The 17,413-nt window shown below is 38.3% G+C and overlaps 1 protein-coding gene across 2 annotated transcripts in view; it reads left to right on the top strand.

The window, feature by feature from the left end:
* nup93 (nucleoporin 93) overlaps window positions 1-17,413 on the top strand; it is a 131,672-nt gene that overhangs the window by 23,821 nt on the left and 90,438 nt on the right. For both annotated transcript variants that reach the window (XM_060837777.1, XM_060837778.1), the window contains 2 exons: window positions 3,670-3,867; window positions 5,129-5,246. In XM_060837777.1, the coding sequence (XP_060693760.1) occupies window positions 3,689-3,867; window positions 5,129-5,246 (297 nt within the window). In that variant the 5' untranslated portion in view covers window positions 3,670-3,688. The remainder of the gene's footprint in view (window positions 1-3,669; window positions 3,868-5,128; window positions 5,247-17,413) is intronic.

Below are 17,413 nucleotides of genomic sequence, written 5' to 3'. Positions count from 1 at the left end.
TAAAAGTCAATTGTTGATGACTTCTATTCATAATATAATTTCTTTTCATCCAGTTGTGGGATGTGGGCATTGCTGGCTGGCCAGCGTTTATTGTTTGTCCCTAGCTCCCTTTGAGAAGGCGGTGGTGAGCTGCCTTCTTGAACCGCTGCAGTCCACCTTCTGTGAGCTGACCCACAATACCATTAGGGAAGGAATTCCAGGATTTTGGCCAGTAATGCCGAAGGAGCAGGGATATGTTGTATTACATTGTAAATTGGAAGAGCTGGCAGGTATTAGGTTTGCCCAATTTTTGTTATAATAAAGCTGGCATTTTCAAATCCCCAAGCCAAAACTCTGAAGTTTAAGATTTTTTTTAATCAGAATCAGGGAAGAGAACCCAGGTACCATCAGATTTCAATGTTTTGACTTCAGAGCATGCTATTTCCATTGTCTGCTGAGAAAACACTTCCTGAAATAATAAAGCAAAGAACTGTGGATGCTGGACATTTGGAACAAACCAAAACAGAAATTGCTGGAGAAATTCAGCACATTTGGCAGCATCTGTGGAGAGAAAGCTGAGTTAACTTTAGCCCAGCATAGTCGTTCTGAAGAAGGGTCATCAAACTCTAAACGTTAACTGTTTCCTCCCCACTGACGCTGGCCAATGTGCTGAATTTCTCTCACAATTTCCTGTTTTGGTTTGTTCCTGGAATACCAACACTTTTCCATTGTGTAGCTGACATTGTCTTTTGATAGATTAGGTAGTGGATTCATAGAATCATAGCAGTTGGCCTGTTGTGCCTTTTGTCAGTTGCTTGACAATTCTAACCAATTAAATCGAACTCCTCTGCTCTTTCTTCGCACTCCTTAATTTTTCCATGCTGTCAAGTATTTTCCAATTTTCACTTTTGTTTTGGTAGTTACTGTTGTCTATTCTCACAATTCTTTCAAGCAGTGTTTCTCAGATCATAGCATCTCGCTGCCTTTTTAAAAAAACAGTTTCCTGATGTCATCTTTTTTTTGCCAAAATCCTTCAATCTGTGGTGTTGAATTATTCATGCCATTCCTAACAGTTTATGGATAGCTGCTGTCTCAAAACTCTGAATATCTCTACCAGATCTTCTCTTAACCTATTTGTGGTGCAGAACACATCTCCAGGCTGACCACATAACTGAAGGACCTCACATCCCTGTTGCCATTACAGTCAATTTCTTTGGTAACTTTGTGACTCTGAGTGAGGGAATTATAAACTTTTAATTACAAAGGCAACATGTTTATATTTCAAGTACTTCCAATCTGACAGCCTCCTTTTCAATCTGGTTACATATTTTACATCTTTTAACCAAACTGTCGGTTGGACCTGTAATGACAATATCTAGGGGAAGTGAGAATTGAACCTAGACTTTCTGGCCTAGAGGTAGGGATAGACAAGTTCTGAATGAATGTCACGACTACAATGCATTGAAACACCAATTAATATGCAATTAACATCATATGACCTTGACATCCTCCAAAAAGTTGATCAGAATTGAATACACTACTCCAACTGGAGGCAATTCAATGATTTATAAAAGGTTAGCATAGCCTTGCGTATGTTCCTATTCCTTGGATGCTGCCTAACCTGCTGTGCTTTAACCAGCAACACATTTTCAGCTATGTTTATTTATGCCTTTTATTAACAAGTCCAACAATTAAGGAGGCTCTTTTCTTTTACCTGCCATCTTCAAGCATATGTATATATACACCTCCATGTATCTGTTTCTGCATCCCATTAAAATTGTACTTTTCAGTTTATATTGTTTGTCTTAATCTTCCCATCAAAGTGTATTGTTCCACATTTCATTGCATTACATTTCAGCTGCACGCATCAATTGGCTTCACCATTCTGCGTGTTTCATCCATATTATTTATTGCTCTTTTATTGCATTTTAAGTTTCCTGATAGAATTTAATTTACAGAATTCAATTTCCTAAATCATTTATATAGAAAAACAAAGCAGTGATTTTAAAAGTAGACCCTGGAGAATCACCACTGTAGGATTTCTAGACATTTAGTAGGTAGTTGCTTAGGGGCCAGTTAATCAAAATAAATACTTTGTGATTGCAATCCTCCCAATGACATGGGCAAAAGCAATCCACATAGAATGCAGCCATTTTGTTTTCTGAGCGTTCTTATTCATTGCAATGCACTAGACGGCACTTTCCCTGGACTAGCATTCTCTTTATATTTTTTAATATCTGTGTATCAGTTGCAATTCACTTGGAAGTATTTTAGAAAGGCTGTAATTCATACTTGATTTATTTAATGGCATAACAGGCTTGAGTGCTTTTTGGCTTGAACTTACTTCCATGACTTAACATGATGTTCTTGTCCATAAGAATGCTTGCAATTTTGGTGACTCTTCTGACCTGTGACATTCTGTATCACAGCAATCACTGTTAATATCTAGCAGATCTTATTAAAGGATTTGAGTTGGAAATGAAGTGGTTTGTTTTTAACATTTGTGCAGCTCTGTAATAGGCAGCATTGCGTGGCTGCCAGATTATTTGTCCAATACCTGGTGTTGGATGAGCTACAGTTAAACGGTGAAAAAACTGGTCATTCAGGCCATTGCCTGAAAGTCCTTACTCATGCCACTGATTCCAGACAGCTCCCTAGCCACTTACTGGGCTAAAATGAGCTGTTTAAAATCTTGGGGTCGTATTTGATCCTGAGCTAAACAATGACTTCTATAACTGCTACAAAGATTGCCTGCATCTAACCTGCCTCCACTATTATCTCCCTCTCTATTGATTTCCAGAACAAACTCATTGGAATTGGCACTCCCAAACTAGACTATTCCAATGGTCTCCAGGCTAATGCCTCATTCTCCACCCTGTGTAAATTGCCAACGTATGAACAAAGAACAGCAGCAGGTCTCTTGGCCCTTTCAGGTTCCACTGTATTTGATAAGTTCGTGGTTGATCTGATTTTAATCTCCACTCTACATTCTTGCTTATCCCCAATAATCTCTCATTCCCTTGGTAATCGAGTCAATCTACCTCTGCCTCAAAATAATTAAAGATACTGTATTTTGCTGAAGAGAATTCCAAAGATACTCAATCCTGAGAGAGAACATGTTCACTCATTTCTGTTTTGAAAGGATGTCTCCTTACATTACAGCTCCTAGTTCTAGATCCTCCCATTAGAGAAACCATCATCTTCTATGTTTCAATATAGTCACCTCTGACTCTTCTAATCTCCAGAAAAAATAGGTCTGGCCTTTCTAGCCTTTTGTCAAGGCTGTTTCAGATCGTTGGAGGCTCAGTGGCTCATGTGGTAACCAATACAACATTCCACTCATCCATCATATTCCTGACCCAACTCCCATCAATTAAAAATTCTTATTTTCATGCTCAGTTATTTTATCTTGCGTCTCCCCATCTTCAGCCTCACCACTTCTCTAAACCATCTCTTCTCTCTCAGGTGTCTGTGTCCTCCAGACTTTCATTAATCTAAGGTGTAGCGTTTCCTTCTTGAAGCCCGTGCCTTTTTGCTTGTCTCTCTGAAAAGTTTGAGCTTGTTACCTATTTTTGCATTGTCTCTGAAGCATCCACAGTGGTCTTTCTATATAAAAAGCACCATGTAAGTGAAAGATTTTATGCGTAAGCTGTCTCCCAGTATGTCTCTACTTTTGTTTCCTTTCTGCAGAATCTGTTCAGTGTTTATTATGGATATGGAAGGTTTCGGCGAGCTGTTACAGCAAGCTGAGCAGCTTGCAGCAGAAACTGAAGGTGTGTCTGAGCTTCCCCATGTAGAAAGAAACCTACAGGAGATTCAGCAGGCTGGAGAGGTCTTGCGCTCCAGGACCCTGACACGCACATCACAGGAGACAGCAGATGTCAAAGCGTGAGTAGAAGTGCTGACTTCCATGAAGAATATGTTGAATTCTTACCGTAGATACCTTATGAGAATGATTTAAATTTTGTCACTGATGTTTCATCACTTTATTGTCGAATTACTTAACATAAACTGAAGCAGTACACTAATTACTTTACCGGTGAATCAATTTGTACAAAATTTGACCAGTTCTCCTGTGATGCTTATGTTAAGTCAGGCAATCTGTTGTTTTTGATGGCACGTTTTGATTGTGCGGTGATGGCCTGTTTTGATTGATTTTTGCTGTTAAGATGGAAACATGAGCTTTTAAGGTTTCTTCTGAGCTCTCTGCCTAAAGGCAAGACCTTGATGATTATTCACAAATCCACAGTACAGCACCATGTTTTTTTTAAACTGGAGGGTGATCTACAAAACCTACTTCAGTCACAGCAGATCAAACAGATTGGAGGCACTAATTCAATCATCTAGCTGTATAGCCAACTGAGCTAAATGGCTTTCCCCACCACTGCTACAAAATCAAGTAAATTCCCTATTTGATCCTAGTTTAATTTGTTTGGTGAGGGAAAATTGGGGATGGGAAAGTCCCTGTTATTTGTCAGGAATGATCGGCCTTTTTCTCTTTCTAATTGATTTGTTTTTCGCAAAGTGTGCCTTTAATTGTGTAATGGATGTGAGAAAACCACGCATAACTAAACTGGAAGAAAGTCCTCACTTCATTAGTTAACAGTTTCTTGAGATGCATTGGCTTCCTTTTACTGAAAGTACACAATCACACGAAAGAAATATTTAGATGCTAAATTTCAGTTTTTAATGAAGGCTTGTTGTTTTATCTTGAATGTTACTTGAATTTTTAAAATAATCTGTTTTTTCACTTCTGTGCCACCTGTCGCAAGTAACAATCTAATGCTGTGATAGCAGACGAGCAGTTCTATACCTTGGTTTCTTTTAGTGCTGCTCCATAATCCATTCTCAATTAGCAAATGAGAGTTAGTTGCTTCTGCGGCTGTGGCTGAAATTGGGAAAATGTGGCCACATGCTAATATTCCTCATGTTGTATCAAAGTAGTGCAATCATTTCTTTTTTACTCTATTTTAACAGCATGTAATATTCTTTTGATAGTGTGTTGAATTGGAAAAGATTTACAGAACATAAAGTTGGTGCAACATAATTGTCAATGCCTAAAACCAGCCCATGTAAAGTTGCAATATTGCCGATAAGTAAACTTTGCAAATGCTGAGTTTTTTTCCCTCCCCTATTTTTCTTTATACAGGTCCATTCTGCTAAGTTCTAAAGGATTAGACATCTCTCACATTTCTCAACGCTTGGAAAGTCTCAGTGCAGCTACAACATTTGAGCCTCTTGAACCAGTGAAGGACACAGATATACAGGTAAATGAAATTCTGTCGGTTTGCTGTCTTGGGTAAAAGAGATGTGACTGCAAATATAGAGTATAAAATGTTTGCAAAATAAATTATACATCGACAAGAAAAGTAGATGGAACTGAAATATGCAATAGAAATTCTTTCTGTACTAGCCAGTGTCCACTGTTACTGGTTCTGATTATGAACTTGTGTGGCTATCATTAGTTTTAGCTTTTCCACTGTGGTAGAAAATCCTGCTGATGTTTGTCATTTGATCCATTTTCGTTAGGCTGAGAATTAGTAAATCGTTAGCTGAGAAGCAAAGTTTTGATATTGGGCAATACTAGATGAAAACCATGTCATTGTTAGAGAAGCTGAATCGTTCTGGCAGCATCTGTGGAGAGAAAGCAGAATTAATGTTTCCGTTCGGGTGACCCTCACTGAGAACGGAGTTCTCTCCATGGATGCTGCCAGACCTACTGAGCTTTTCCAGCAATATCTGTTTTAGTCTGTGGTTTTGGGCACCCCTTCCACTGCTTTTTTTATTTGATCATAGATTCAAAATTTCCTTTGAACCAAGTCACCTTTATTTGTTTTTTAAAATCAATTTTAGCTTTGGTGTTAACACTTTAAACATAAATTTTTATCAATCAACCAGTTGGCATATTTTTCATTTTCAATTAATTCTTATGAAAACTGTAATTCGGAATGTGGACATATTGTTAAATGAAAACGTTCATTGGAATTACAAAGCAGTAATCTAAGTGTTTAAACAATGTCCTTAACTATAGTGAAAGTTCTATTAAAAATTTTACACATATAGTATGTATTGCTGCTTTTTATGGACAGTTTTATTTGGGTTTTGATCAAATGTTGACTTGTATGTGTGGATTTATTGCAGGTTTAAATAGAAATCTTATGTCTAAAATGATCAAGAACTTGTTTCTTGAAGCTCCTAGTTTCTGTCGTAGTTATGATAAATATGTTAAGATGAAAAGTCAATTTTGAGAAATGCTTTTAGTTCAGTCTATGGATTGTTAATTCAAAATTAGCTGAGCTTCTAACACTGTATGGTAGTTCAGTAAGGTGTTTCACTCTCACTGTGCGGGTGGGAGACCAAATTGATACTCGAGCGAAACAGAAAGTTAAGATTTAATCATGTTGTGGTCTTGTTGAAATCCATTGCATATTATCGGTAAGATGATTGACACTTTTAGAAGCATTAAGGATCATGCTTTTATTGTTGTCTACCTATAGTTTAATTTCTTAAATTTGGTTAAACCAGAAATAACTCTGCACATGTATTATGTACTAATAATAAGCATGAGGTTTGTTGGACAGAAATTAATTGCAATGAGCAACTGGGTTTCTGACTTATGGAAAATGAAATAAAACTGCTACAAAAGGAGTAGCTTTAAGTCTTATTTGAATATCCTAAAATAATAATGTACGGATAACAGTGAATCAGAGGCCTGTCCTAATCTTTCATGGATTTCAGTGAGGCGAAGTAAACTGTCTGTTTCCCATAATGTGACACTGGTTGTGGCAATATATAAAAATAGAATTTTTTTATAAAATCCATATATCAGGTTTTGGTGTCACTGGTGAGGCCGGAGTTTATTGTGCACTACTGATATCTATCAGTTAATTTGAGTGGCTTGGGTCATTTCAGAGAGCAGGTATGAGGCGATCCACATCGCTGTGGCTCAGAAGGAAGAAAAATGACAAATTTCCTTTTCCAAAGTGTATTAGTCAACCTCCTGGCATTTGCAACAATCTGGGAGTCAAATAGTTGTTGAATTTCTGTAACTGAGATGCTTTTTAGCTTCAAGTAGTAATAAATTCATTTTACATTTAATATTGTGCTTACTGGGCAGCCTGCTCTACGTGGATGCACAGGTTAAAGGATAAGAGATCAGGTCTGAACATCATGGAGTTTTGAATCTATAGGCTTTGAATTCTCAACTGTGAAAATGACACTACAGGAGTTGATGACCGCTCAAGTCCAGTATTTATTAAAAGAAGAGTAGATATGCTCAGCAAATTATTTTCCAGCTTTCCTACCTATTTCACATCAGACTTATTTTATTCAATTTAAATCCCACAATTACGCTGGTAGGATTGGAGCTAGTAATCTAATGCAGCCATTTAGATTACTAACCATGTAACAACCACTGTGCTTCCAACCCCCATAAAAGCATCATCAATGTGACATTAGAATAACAATTTGGTAGAATATCAAACAATGTAACTGTTTCTTGGTTGTCTATTAGTACGACAATCTGCAAAATATGGAGTGGAATTTGGCCCTTTCGGTACTAGTGTAATGATGACTAATCTAGTGAAGGTCAACTTTATACTCTGGAAATGCATGTTTTATTCTTTTGAATGGTGTTCCATCAATTTTGCAGCTAAATGTTCAACTGTATACTGAATTGAACTTGGACCGATTTGGTACTGCCATTCCCTTTGTGCAGAAATGTGCCATACTGGCATGATGTATGACACCTATAACTTGCCTTCATCAGCTTTTTCCTTGGCCAATTCTAATTGAAGGAAATTATTTTAATATAGTATATAAAATACATCTTTTAATAGTTTCAATGAATAAAACTGTTTCAGTGTGCTGACCTAAGACGACATGGCCATATTTTTATTCCTGATGCATCTTGCATCACTTGAGTCAGCAGGTTAACATGGCAAACCAAAGAGCAGTTTTACTATTGTGGGATTGAGTAAGGTAGGGTGGAGGGCCAGAGTCATATAGGTGGCAGATGTTAATAACTAAGGAAAAGTTTCCAAGCTCTTGCACTCTAACTCTAATCAACTCTCCACTGTTCCTGAAATAAGCAGCTTTCAATTAAAATGGAGTTTCATAGACTTCAAAATAGTCAGTAGTCAACTATCAAAATGTTGTTGCCATTTTACAATGCTTGGAGTTAACATTTGTCTGCAGTTTCTAAGTTGAGTTGGAGCTTTATCCCTGGCACATGTTTGAATGCCTGCAGTATGGCTTAATCTATTGTTAAAATGGCATCAATATCCTGGTGTAATCCAATTTTATTGAACACTTTGTGGCCTTGTAACTGTTGATTTTAGTTCTAACTCTGAATACCCATTTTCATGTTGCACTTTGATTATTCTGATGGTGGTGATGTTTTAATTTGGAACCAGAAGGTTAGCAGTCTCAAAAGGTGTAATGACTATTGAAGGAGCACCTCGTGCTTCTGATTAATCAGTTAGTGAAAAGTAGCTAAGTGATTTTATTTTTAATGGGGGGGAGAAGACACTACTCCTTGCTGCAAAATACTTTAAATCATCTGACCGGATTGAAATAGATTAATATTGAGAAACCTGAACTCCAGTAATTTCAGTTAGTGACTGAAGGAGGCAATGTGGCAGTAGCAAATAGCTTGAAACAAAGAATGCTAAAATTTACATGTTTAAAGCTTGGTGGAGAGTCTATTCAATGTAAAATATTTGCCACATATTATTCGTTGACTTAATTTTCTGTTCTGATACAGTGGAGGAGGAGGCACATGGTATCTTGAAAATAATGCTTATAAAGTGCAATGTTTGTTGACTATGTTATAACCATTGAATATTGTATACCTCAATGTTTCCTTTCCTGTTTAATAAAAAAAAGTACTTCTCAAGGTTGGATCCTTGATCAAAATGTGAATGTTAATAGTCATACAGTACAGAAACAGACCCTTCGGTTCCCCTAGCCCTTGGCAAACTTAATTCCAAACTAAATTAATCCCACCTTGCCCATATCCCTTCAAACCTTTTCTATTCATGGACTTATCTAAATATTGTTTAAAGATTGTAGTTGTACCCACATCCACCATTTCCTTAGGAAGTTCATTCCACACATGAATCACCCTCTGTCTTTCTCTCCTCACTCTAAAAATGCATCCCCTTGTCTTGAAATTCCCCATCCTAGGGAAAAGACAACTTGCACTGTCTCCTACAAGTTCATTAACCGTGTCTATGCCCCTCATTATTTTATAAACTTCTCTTAAGGTTGTTTCTCGATCTCCTACGTTCCAGTGAAAAAAGTCCCAGCCTTTCTTTATAACCCTGCCCTTCCATATCTGGCAATATCTAGTAAATCTCTTCTAAACCCTCTCCAGCTTAACATGCCTCCTATGTCTTCAGTAAAAAAAACAACAGAAAATGCAAAAATGTTGGGTAGAATCTCATTGAGGCATGGTGACCTGAGCTGCCCCTCTTTGAGGAAACCTGGTCAAACCACAAGCCAATGAGGCATGCAGTCGCATGAGGGGCTGCAGTCTGTCCTGATTAGCTACCTGACAGCACTCTTACACAGCAGCATCACAGCGGAAGTAACGCTGCTGTTGCAATCTTAGGACTGGGAAAGGACCTGTGGCACTGCTGAATTATTTTGGGTTCGTGGAGTAGAGGGATTCTCAGCAAGCCCATAGTCCTTCCCAACATCCTGTCCATAAAATAGGCATCAAGTACCTTTTATTGAGGGAGCCTTCCTGTACTGTCTTCCTCCTTCCTTCAGCATACCTTCCCAGAGCTGACAAGATGGCAGAATAGTGGCAGCCTTTATCTGCCCCAGCTGTGGTATGGTGATGCCATTCGTGCTCCTTCATCATTTTAAGGATCTCAATTGCGAGTGGGTTGGGAAGGTCAACTGATTTACCTCTACCTCTATTTATAATGTCTCTCTCTGACCTCTTAACCATGATTATTTCCAAATGCGCTTTAATGTTTAATAATATTTTAGATTTAGACTTTATTATCATCTGTACACAAGTACAGGAGTGCTGTGCAATGTTGCCACACATGACACCATCTTAGGGGTGCAAAGTAGTAGAAGAGAGAAACAAAATTTTAAAATTTACAGACCATCATACAGAAAGTAGAAAATAAAGAAATAAGATAATAGTTAACATTAAAGTCCTTCTTAATTAGTTCAAGGTCTTGTAGATATTTCCATATCCACTGTGCATATGCCTTCAAAAACAATCAACTAGAAATTAGTCAGGTATGACCTTCCTTTTACTGATCTGTGCTGATTTGATCAGCTGATATTCTTACAGTCACTTTGTTTTTCCCACATTCGCAATTTTTCGATCAATTGGTGCATTCCTGAATCTAGAGAGCTTGTAAGTTTATGAATAACTGCCTTAAATGTCTTTACCTTTGTTCTAAATTAAACGCCAGTATTTTCTCCATTGCAACTTATAAATCATTTAATCCATTAGGTTTCTTTCCTATTTTTATTTAGTTTTTTTGGTTGGCTTTTCTTCACTGTAAAAATGTGTGAAACAAAGAACCTTTAAGTTAGTGTACAGAAGTGTAGTGCAACCATGTTGTTTAGGAATCAGCAATGACTTGAGTGCCATCTGACATGATCTCTAAATTATAGATAAATGCATTAAAAAGACTTCAGACATGCAGTTTTTCCATTTTCTGGCTGTATGTTATTGAGAATAGGAATGCAGTTGTGTTGGCACTTATTTTCAAAACTTCCCTGAAAATGAAATCTTTGTGTTGCATCCAGGAACAGTTTTGAATTGCTATATTGGGGAAGTTGTATTTTAAATATCTTGTTGTAATAATTAAAAAAAAACTTTTTTTTCCCTTCCATTTAGCAACATTAACCATGTTAGTTTTTTTTAAAATTAAGCACCAAGGTAAATTACATTTGCTTGGAGGATGTGTTCTCTTGTGTTGCTCACTCCCCTTCAACTGAAACTGTATCTTTCAGATCATCCATGTAAACTTGTTATTCCTTTACACTGGGGATTTTGTTTGGTTAATTCTATAAAATTTCAACTCCAAAAAGCCTGGCCTTAGTGCTAAAAGCATTTGAGCCGACTGTGGAGTACAGCAAAGAATGAACTCGTGCTGAATTTTATAAAGGAGGAGTCGGAGATATGTACTTGAGGTGAATTAATTCTGAAGTAAGATGCCAGTGTTGTTTCAAAGCAGGAATGTTAGCTTTTTCAGTCAATCCTTGGAGAATGTTTTGTGTTAAATTCTCTCCGATATTAATTTACTGAAATCCCAAAAGTCAGATTTGGCCCCTTGTCACTGACATTTGTGCCATATTATGATGGAAAGGAAAACTTGAGTTTATCACAGTGAGTAAAAATAACTGTTATTTTCCAATTCAGTCTAATTCTGCTCCCTAAACACTTTTATTGACTTGCAACTCTGCTCAGTTGTTTTTTTATATTTGTATATTATTTTGTTTGTGGGATGTGGGCATCACTTTATTGCTCTTTCCTAATTACCTTGTGAGAAGGAGGAGGAGGACTGTCACCTTTAAACCACTGTAGTCGTGCACAGCGGTCAAATCCAGGTTGTTTTTAAGGGAGGAAGTTCCAAACTTTTTGACCCGACTAGAGTGTCTTTTTCTCAGTCAGAATGTGTGCAACTGCATGGGAAATGGCAACAGGAATGTTTGCTAACAGCTTCTGCCCTCATTTTCTAGTCAGTAGAGGTTGTAGATTTCAGGAGGTGCTGTGAAAGAAGACAGGTGGTGTTGAGATGCACCTGGTAATTAGTATATACGACAGGCAGTTTGTGGTGGTGATGAAGGAGTGATATTTCATGCAATGAGTGGGGTGTCAAGCAATTGGGATGCCTTCTTGATAGTGAATTCAAGTATATCCGATGGAACTGAAAGCAAAGAGTTGCAGGTGCTGGAGATTGGAAATAAAAATTACTGGAGAAGCTCAGTAGCTCGTACAGCATCTGTAGGAAGAGAGCAGCATTAATCTTTGAAGCTCAGTGTCACTTCATCAGAACTGTAAATAGCTCGGAAAAGCTGGTATTTAATGTTAATCTCATCATGTGCTGCAGGTATATTGAGCATATGTTAGATCAGTCACTAATGATTTTTATGCTTAAAAACTTACAACTGGGACTGCATTATTCTTTAAATTTAGTCTCTACTTTGTGGATTTTTTTTACAATTGCTTTTAATTTAGATCAGTTGTGAGCTAGTGGGCATGGCTGTAGGGTGAGAAGGGAAAGATTTTAAAAGGGACCTAAGGGGCATTTGTTTTCTCAGAGGATGGTGTATGTACAGAATGAGCTGCCAGATAAAATGGTGGAGGCTGGTACATGACAACATTTGGATTAGATTTCCTACAGTAAGAAAAAGGCCATTTCGCCCAAGAAGTCCACACTGACCCACTGAAGAGTAACTCACCCAGACTCATTCCCCTTCCCTATATTTACTCCTGACTAATACACCTTACACTGTGGGCAATTTAGCATGGCCAATTCACCAATCCTGCACATCTTTGGACTGTGGAAGGAAACCGGAGCACCCGGAGGGAACCCATGCAGCCACAGGGAGAATGTGCAAACTCCACACAGAAGTTGCCCGAGGCAGGAGTCGAACCTGGATCCCTGGTGCTATGAGGCAGCAGTTTAAAAGGCATCTGGATGGGTATATAAATAGGAAAGGTTTTGCAGGATATGGGCCAAGTACTGGTAAATAGGACAAGATGAGTTTAAGATATCTGGTCGGCATGGATGAGTTGGGCCAAAGGGTCTGCTTCTGTGCTGTACTAATCTATGACCCATGACTTAATTTTGTAGATAATGGAAGAAAGAATTATATTATTTAATTCTTATGGTGGTATGGTTTGCGTTGTGATGTGTTTTGCCCAGAGTCCAATATTGTGCCTAGGTATGGTAAGATGAATCTTTGTATTTTTCTGTATGATTGTTTGTTTATAGACTGCTTTATAAGTCAAAGATGGTTGATGAATTATTGTTTTTTTTAAAAAAAGCAAGCTACCTGATACTCCTCATAAGTGCTTTTTACAAAGCCTTGGGTACAAGCTATGGGGAACGTCCTGTTATAGATGAACTGAAGCATATGGGCATGGTGCGGGGAGAATGTATGATTAGAGTTTTGGCTGGCAGCAAATATCTGATTGGTCTATGAAACAGTGACTTGTTGTTTGTGACAAAGGGCTCCTGCCTCCTGACAGCTATGTGATTGGCTCCCAGGTGGCTCAAATTGGGGGGTGTTCAAGTCAGTAGCCATTAGACATCTGGGAGGGAAGGACCTGTTTATTTTCCATTAAAACCATCCTGAGTCAAAAGATTGCCAGTTTGTTTCTCCTCATCTCTTGTTGTAAGCTGTGAATTGTAATTAGCACGCCAGAGACCTTTTATACATGTAAACCTGCCATCTTGTGTCTCCTATAAACAAGTAAAAGCAACTGGAGAAGGTAGATCAAGAAGCAGTGTTCTGATCAGCTAAAGGAGTATCTCAGCTAACCCTGTGCACAAGGACCACTGAATTCCTTCCCAGTCTTTCCCTCTGCCCTTGATGTTTTTTTTTTGTCAATGAGCAGGTTAGAGTTCTAACTAGTAAGATTGTATGGTCATGGTTCATAATTGTTTACCTGCACCTAGGATCAATTTATTTGGAACATAAATTGCTAAGTATAATGAAAAAGGCTGTTTTCTGTTGTTGTGGTTCTGCTCGCCGAGCTGGAAGTTTTTGCTGCAAACGTTTTGTTCCCTGGCTAGGGAACATCATCAGTGCTGTTGGAGCCTCGTGTGAAGCGCTGCTTTGATGTTTCTTCCGGTATTTATATTGGTTTGTTCTTGCCACTTCCGGGTGTCAGTTTCAGCTGCAGTGATTTGTATGTGGGGTCCAGGTCGATGTGTCTGTTGATGGATGTTCTTGCCGTTTCCGGGTGTCAGTTTCAGCTGTAGTGGTTTGTATATGGTGTCCAGGTCAATGTGTCTGTTGATGGAGTTTGGGGATGAATGCCATGCTTCTAGGAATTCTCTGGCTGTTCTCTGTCTGGCTTGTCCTATGATAGTGGTGTTTTCCCAGTCAAATTCATGTTGCTGGTTGTACCCAGCATGAGCCAAACTAACGTAGTTTACAAAATACCATGCAAGGACTGCACAAAACACTATATAGGACAAACAGGAAGACAGCTAACAATCCGCATCCATGAACATCAGCTAGCCACAAAACGACATGACCAGCTATCTCTAGTAGCCATACACTCAGACAACCAGCAACATGAATTTGACTGGGAAAACACCACTATCATAGGACAAGCCAGACAGAGAACAGCCAGAGAATTCCTAGAAGCATGGCATTCATCCCCAAACTCCATCAACAGACACATTGACCTGGACACCATATACAAACCACTACAGCTGAAACTGACACCCGGAAACGGCAAGAACATCCATCAACAGACACATCGACCTGGACCCCACATACAAATCACTGCAGCTGAAACTGACACCCGGAAGCGGCAAGAACAAACCAATATAAATACCGGAAGAAACATCAAAGCAGCGCTTCACACGAGGCTCCAACAGCACTGATGATGTTCCCTAGCCAGGGAACAAAACGTTTGCAGCAAAAACTTCCAGCTCGGCGAGCAGAACCACAATAACGGATACCCGAGCTACAAATCTTCAATCAGATTTTAAGCTGTGTTTTCTGCCGACCTGGGTTGAGAAGACCAGTAAATTGGAGAATTCTGCACACTTCTTAAATTCTTTAACTTTTGTGATGACTTTGGGAATAGTGGAGCTTGATTTCCAGCACATTATTCCAGTGAGATGTAACAGTACTATAGACTGGTTAAGTTACTGGCACTTGTGGCATTTTCATCTTGTATTTTGCTCAAGTAGATATTTTTCATTTGGGATGTCAAGGTAGAGAATCACCAGTGTAGTAGACTTGAGATATCAATATTTACTTCACTTGAGCCAGATTATGTCTTCACAACATACTAGTACTTTCCAGTTAGATACTTTTAGAAATGTATTAATATTTGTAACTATGATAAAAAGCAGTGACCAAAACATTTATAATATTTCTAGTTGCAATGTACACTTTTTGCTTTCAAGGTTATGCGCTGGCTGGCAGGAGTAATTCCATTGTTCAAGCTTATTAACGCAATTGTCATGCTCTTACTTTTCCTGCTGAGCTAAGCTAACTCAGGAAAACCAGGCATTTGCTACCATGTTAAAGGTGAATTGTCAGGAAATCAGATGTTTGCACATTGGAAAAACATTTAGATAAGCACGCAAATAAGAAATGTTTGGAGGGATAGGGGACGGGTACAGTTAGGTGGGACTAGTTTACTTTGGGATTATGGTCTGCACGGACTGGTTGGACCAAAGGGTCTGTTTCTGTGCTGTGACTCCAAGGCTTCTGCAGCAGATTTATTTTTAGTAATCAAATGAAGAAATCTTTTGGTCAGCATCTTCTTAAAAGTTTTTTTTCAGCAAAACAAGGTCAGAGTCAATCAATCCCAGCTACCAGCACATTGAGACCATAGCCTATTGATTTGGTAATGGTTATGTTCTGCTTGAATATATAAATTAATGTTTACTGTTGAGCTCCAATGTAATTTGAAACGTAGCAACCTTGATCATAGGACTTAACCATTAACAGTGAAACAGAAACAAAAATTGCTGGGAAAACTCAGGAAGTCTAGCAGTCTCTGTGGAGAGGAATCAGCAGGAACATGTTGAGTTCAGTGACCCTTTAGAATTTCTTCTGTTCTTATCTGGCTTGTTTTGATTATATTTTAGCATTTTATTTATAATGATTTACACATTGAGAAATGTATAGTGTATGCATTTTAATATAGCCAGTACTACCACTGTATGTAGTAGGTTCAGTTTAATTTGAGGCACCGATGTCTAAAGGTTGATCTACTATGCTTGTGTTGCAACTGTATATTAAATGCTGTAAGGCATGCATTTCATGGAGAGCGCTCTGATTTTGACCATGTTAGTTAACTCCAATCTCGGTGTTCTGAGAGTTCAAGCCAGCAAGTATCTACATAAACAATGAAGTCCTTACTTTTGTTTGGTCATGCAGAACTTGAAAATTGCTGAAAAAAGACATTTTGACAAAACTTTTTAACTTCCGTTCATCAGAACATTTTGCAAAACATAAATTTGCATGAGAGGAGAATACTAATTGGTAAGTGGATTTCATTTAATGGAGGTGTTGTCATGGAAAATACAGGTTGTCTTTTAAGAGCTAACTTTAAATTTTTGGTCATTTGTAGGTTTAGACAAGTCTTCAAGAGAGGATAGTGTGATAGAAAGACAGAGGTCTAGCAGGGATATTCTAGACCTTTTGGATCCAACTAATTGAAGCTGCAACTGCCAGATGTTTAAAGTAAAGTTGTGGATGTTCAAGCCCAGAATTGGACTGCAGATATTTGTGGGCTGTGATGCTGGAGGAGAATAGAAATTGAGAGAGTTGGAGCTATGAAAAGATCAGTAAGCAAGGACAAGAATTTAAAATTAATTCCTTGATCTATACCAATGCATGCCAGCAAGCAAGGGATGATAGGTGATTGGAATGAGGCAGCAAAGTTTTGGATGACTTTGAGACAGAATGTGAGAAACCAGCTAGTAATGTGCTGAAATAGTAATGAATATAAATGATGAAGGTATACATGAGGGCTTAAAAGGAGGTGGAAATAGGCTATTAGTGACAGTGTAAATTGTGGTTATGGGGTGGAGTTCATCTCTAGGATCAAGTATGACACCACCTGACTGATTATAATTATAGATTGTTGCGAGGGAGAAGAATGGAATGGGCAGCGAGGAAATGAATTGTGGATGGGATTCAAGAACAATGGCTTCACTCTTTCCAGTTTTTTTTTTTAACAAATTCATTCATGGGATGAGGATGTCGCCAACTAGGCAGCATTTATTGTCCATCGCTAATTGCCCAGAGGGCAGTTAAGAGTAAACCACATTGCTGTACATCTGGAGTAACATGTAGGCCAGACCGGGTAAGGATGGCAGTTTCTTTTCCTGAAGGATGTTTATTGAAGAAAAGTTCTGCTGATTCAGTTCTGGATGTTTGACAGATACGGTGATAGTTTAGTAACAGTAAACATGTCAAGAGCTGCTGGTGAGGTTGAGCTTGGTGTCACCAGTGTACTTATGTTAGTTGAAAGCTTAATCTTAAATGATCACTGAAGAATATGCTGGGGCCAAAGGTAGGTGGGGGAAGGAAGGGATGAAAAATAGAGAAACTGTGTATATATGCAGATATATATGAGGTGTCATAGGGTTTGATCCTCAGGGCACCAATTGTTTACAATCAATATCATGACTTGGATGCAGGAATAGTAAGTGATATAGCCAAAGCAAATGGGAATTCAAGTTACAGTGAAGAA

The sequence above is a fragment of the Hemiscyllium ocellatum genome, chromosome 17 (genome assembly GCF_020745735.1).
Source record: "Hemiscyllium ocellatum isolate sHemOce1 chromosome 17, sHemOce1.pat.X.cur, whole genome shotgun sequence".
In the NCBI taxonomy this organism is placed as follows: domain Eukaryota; kingdom Metazoa; phylum Chordata; class Chondrichthyes; order Orectolobiformes; family Hemiscylliidae; genus Hemiscyllium; species Hemiscyllium ocellatum.
Note: the sequence above shows the minus strand (reverse complement) of the source record. Positions and strands in the feature narration are given on the sequence as shown.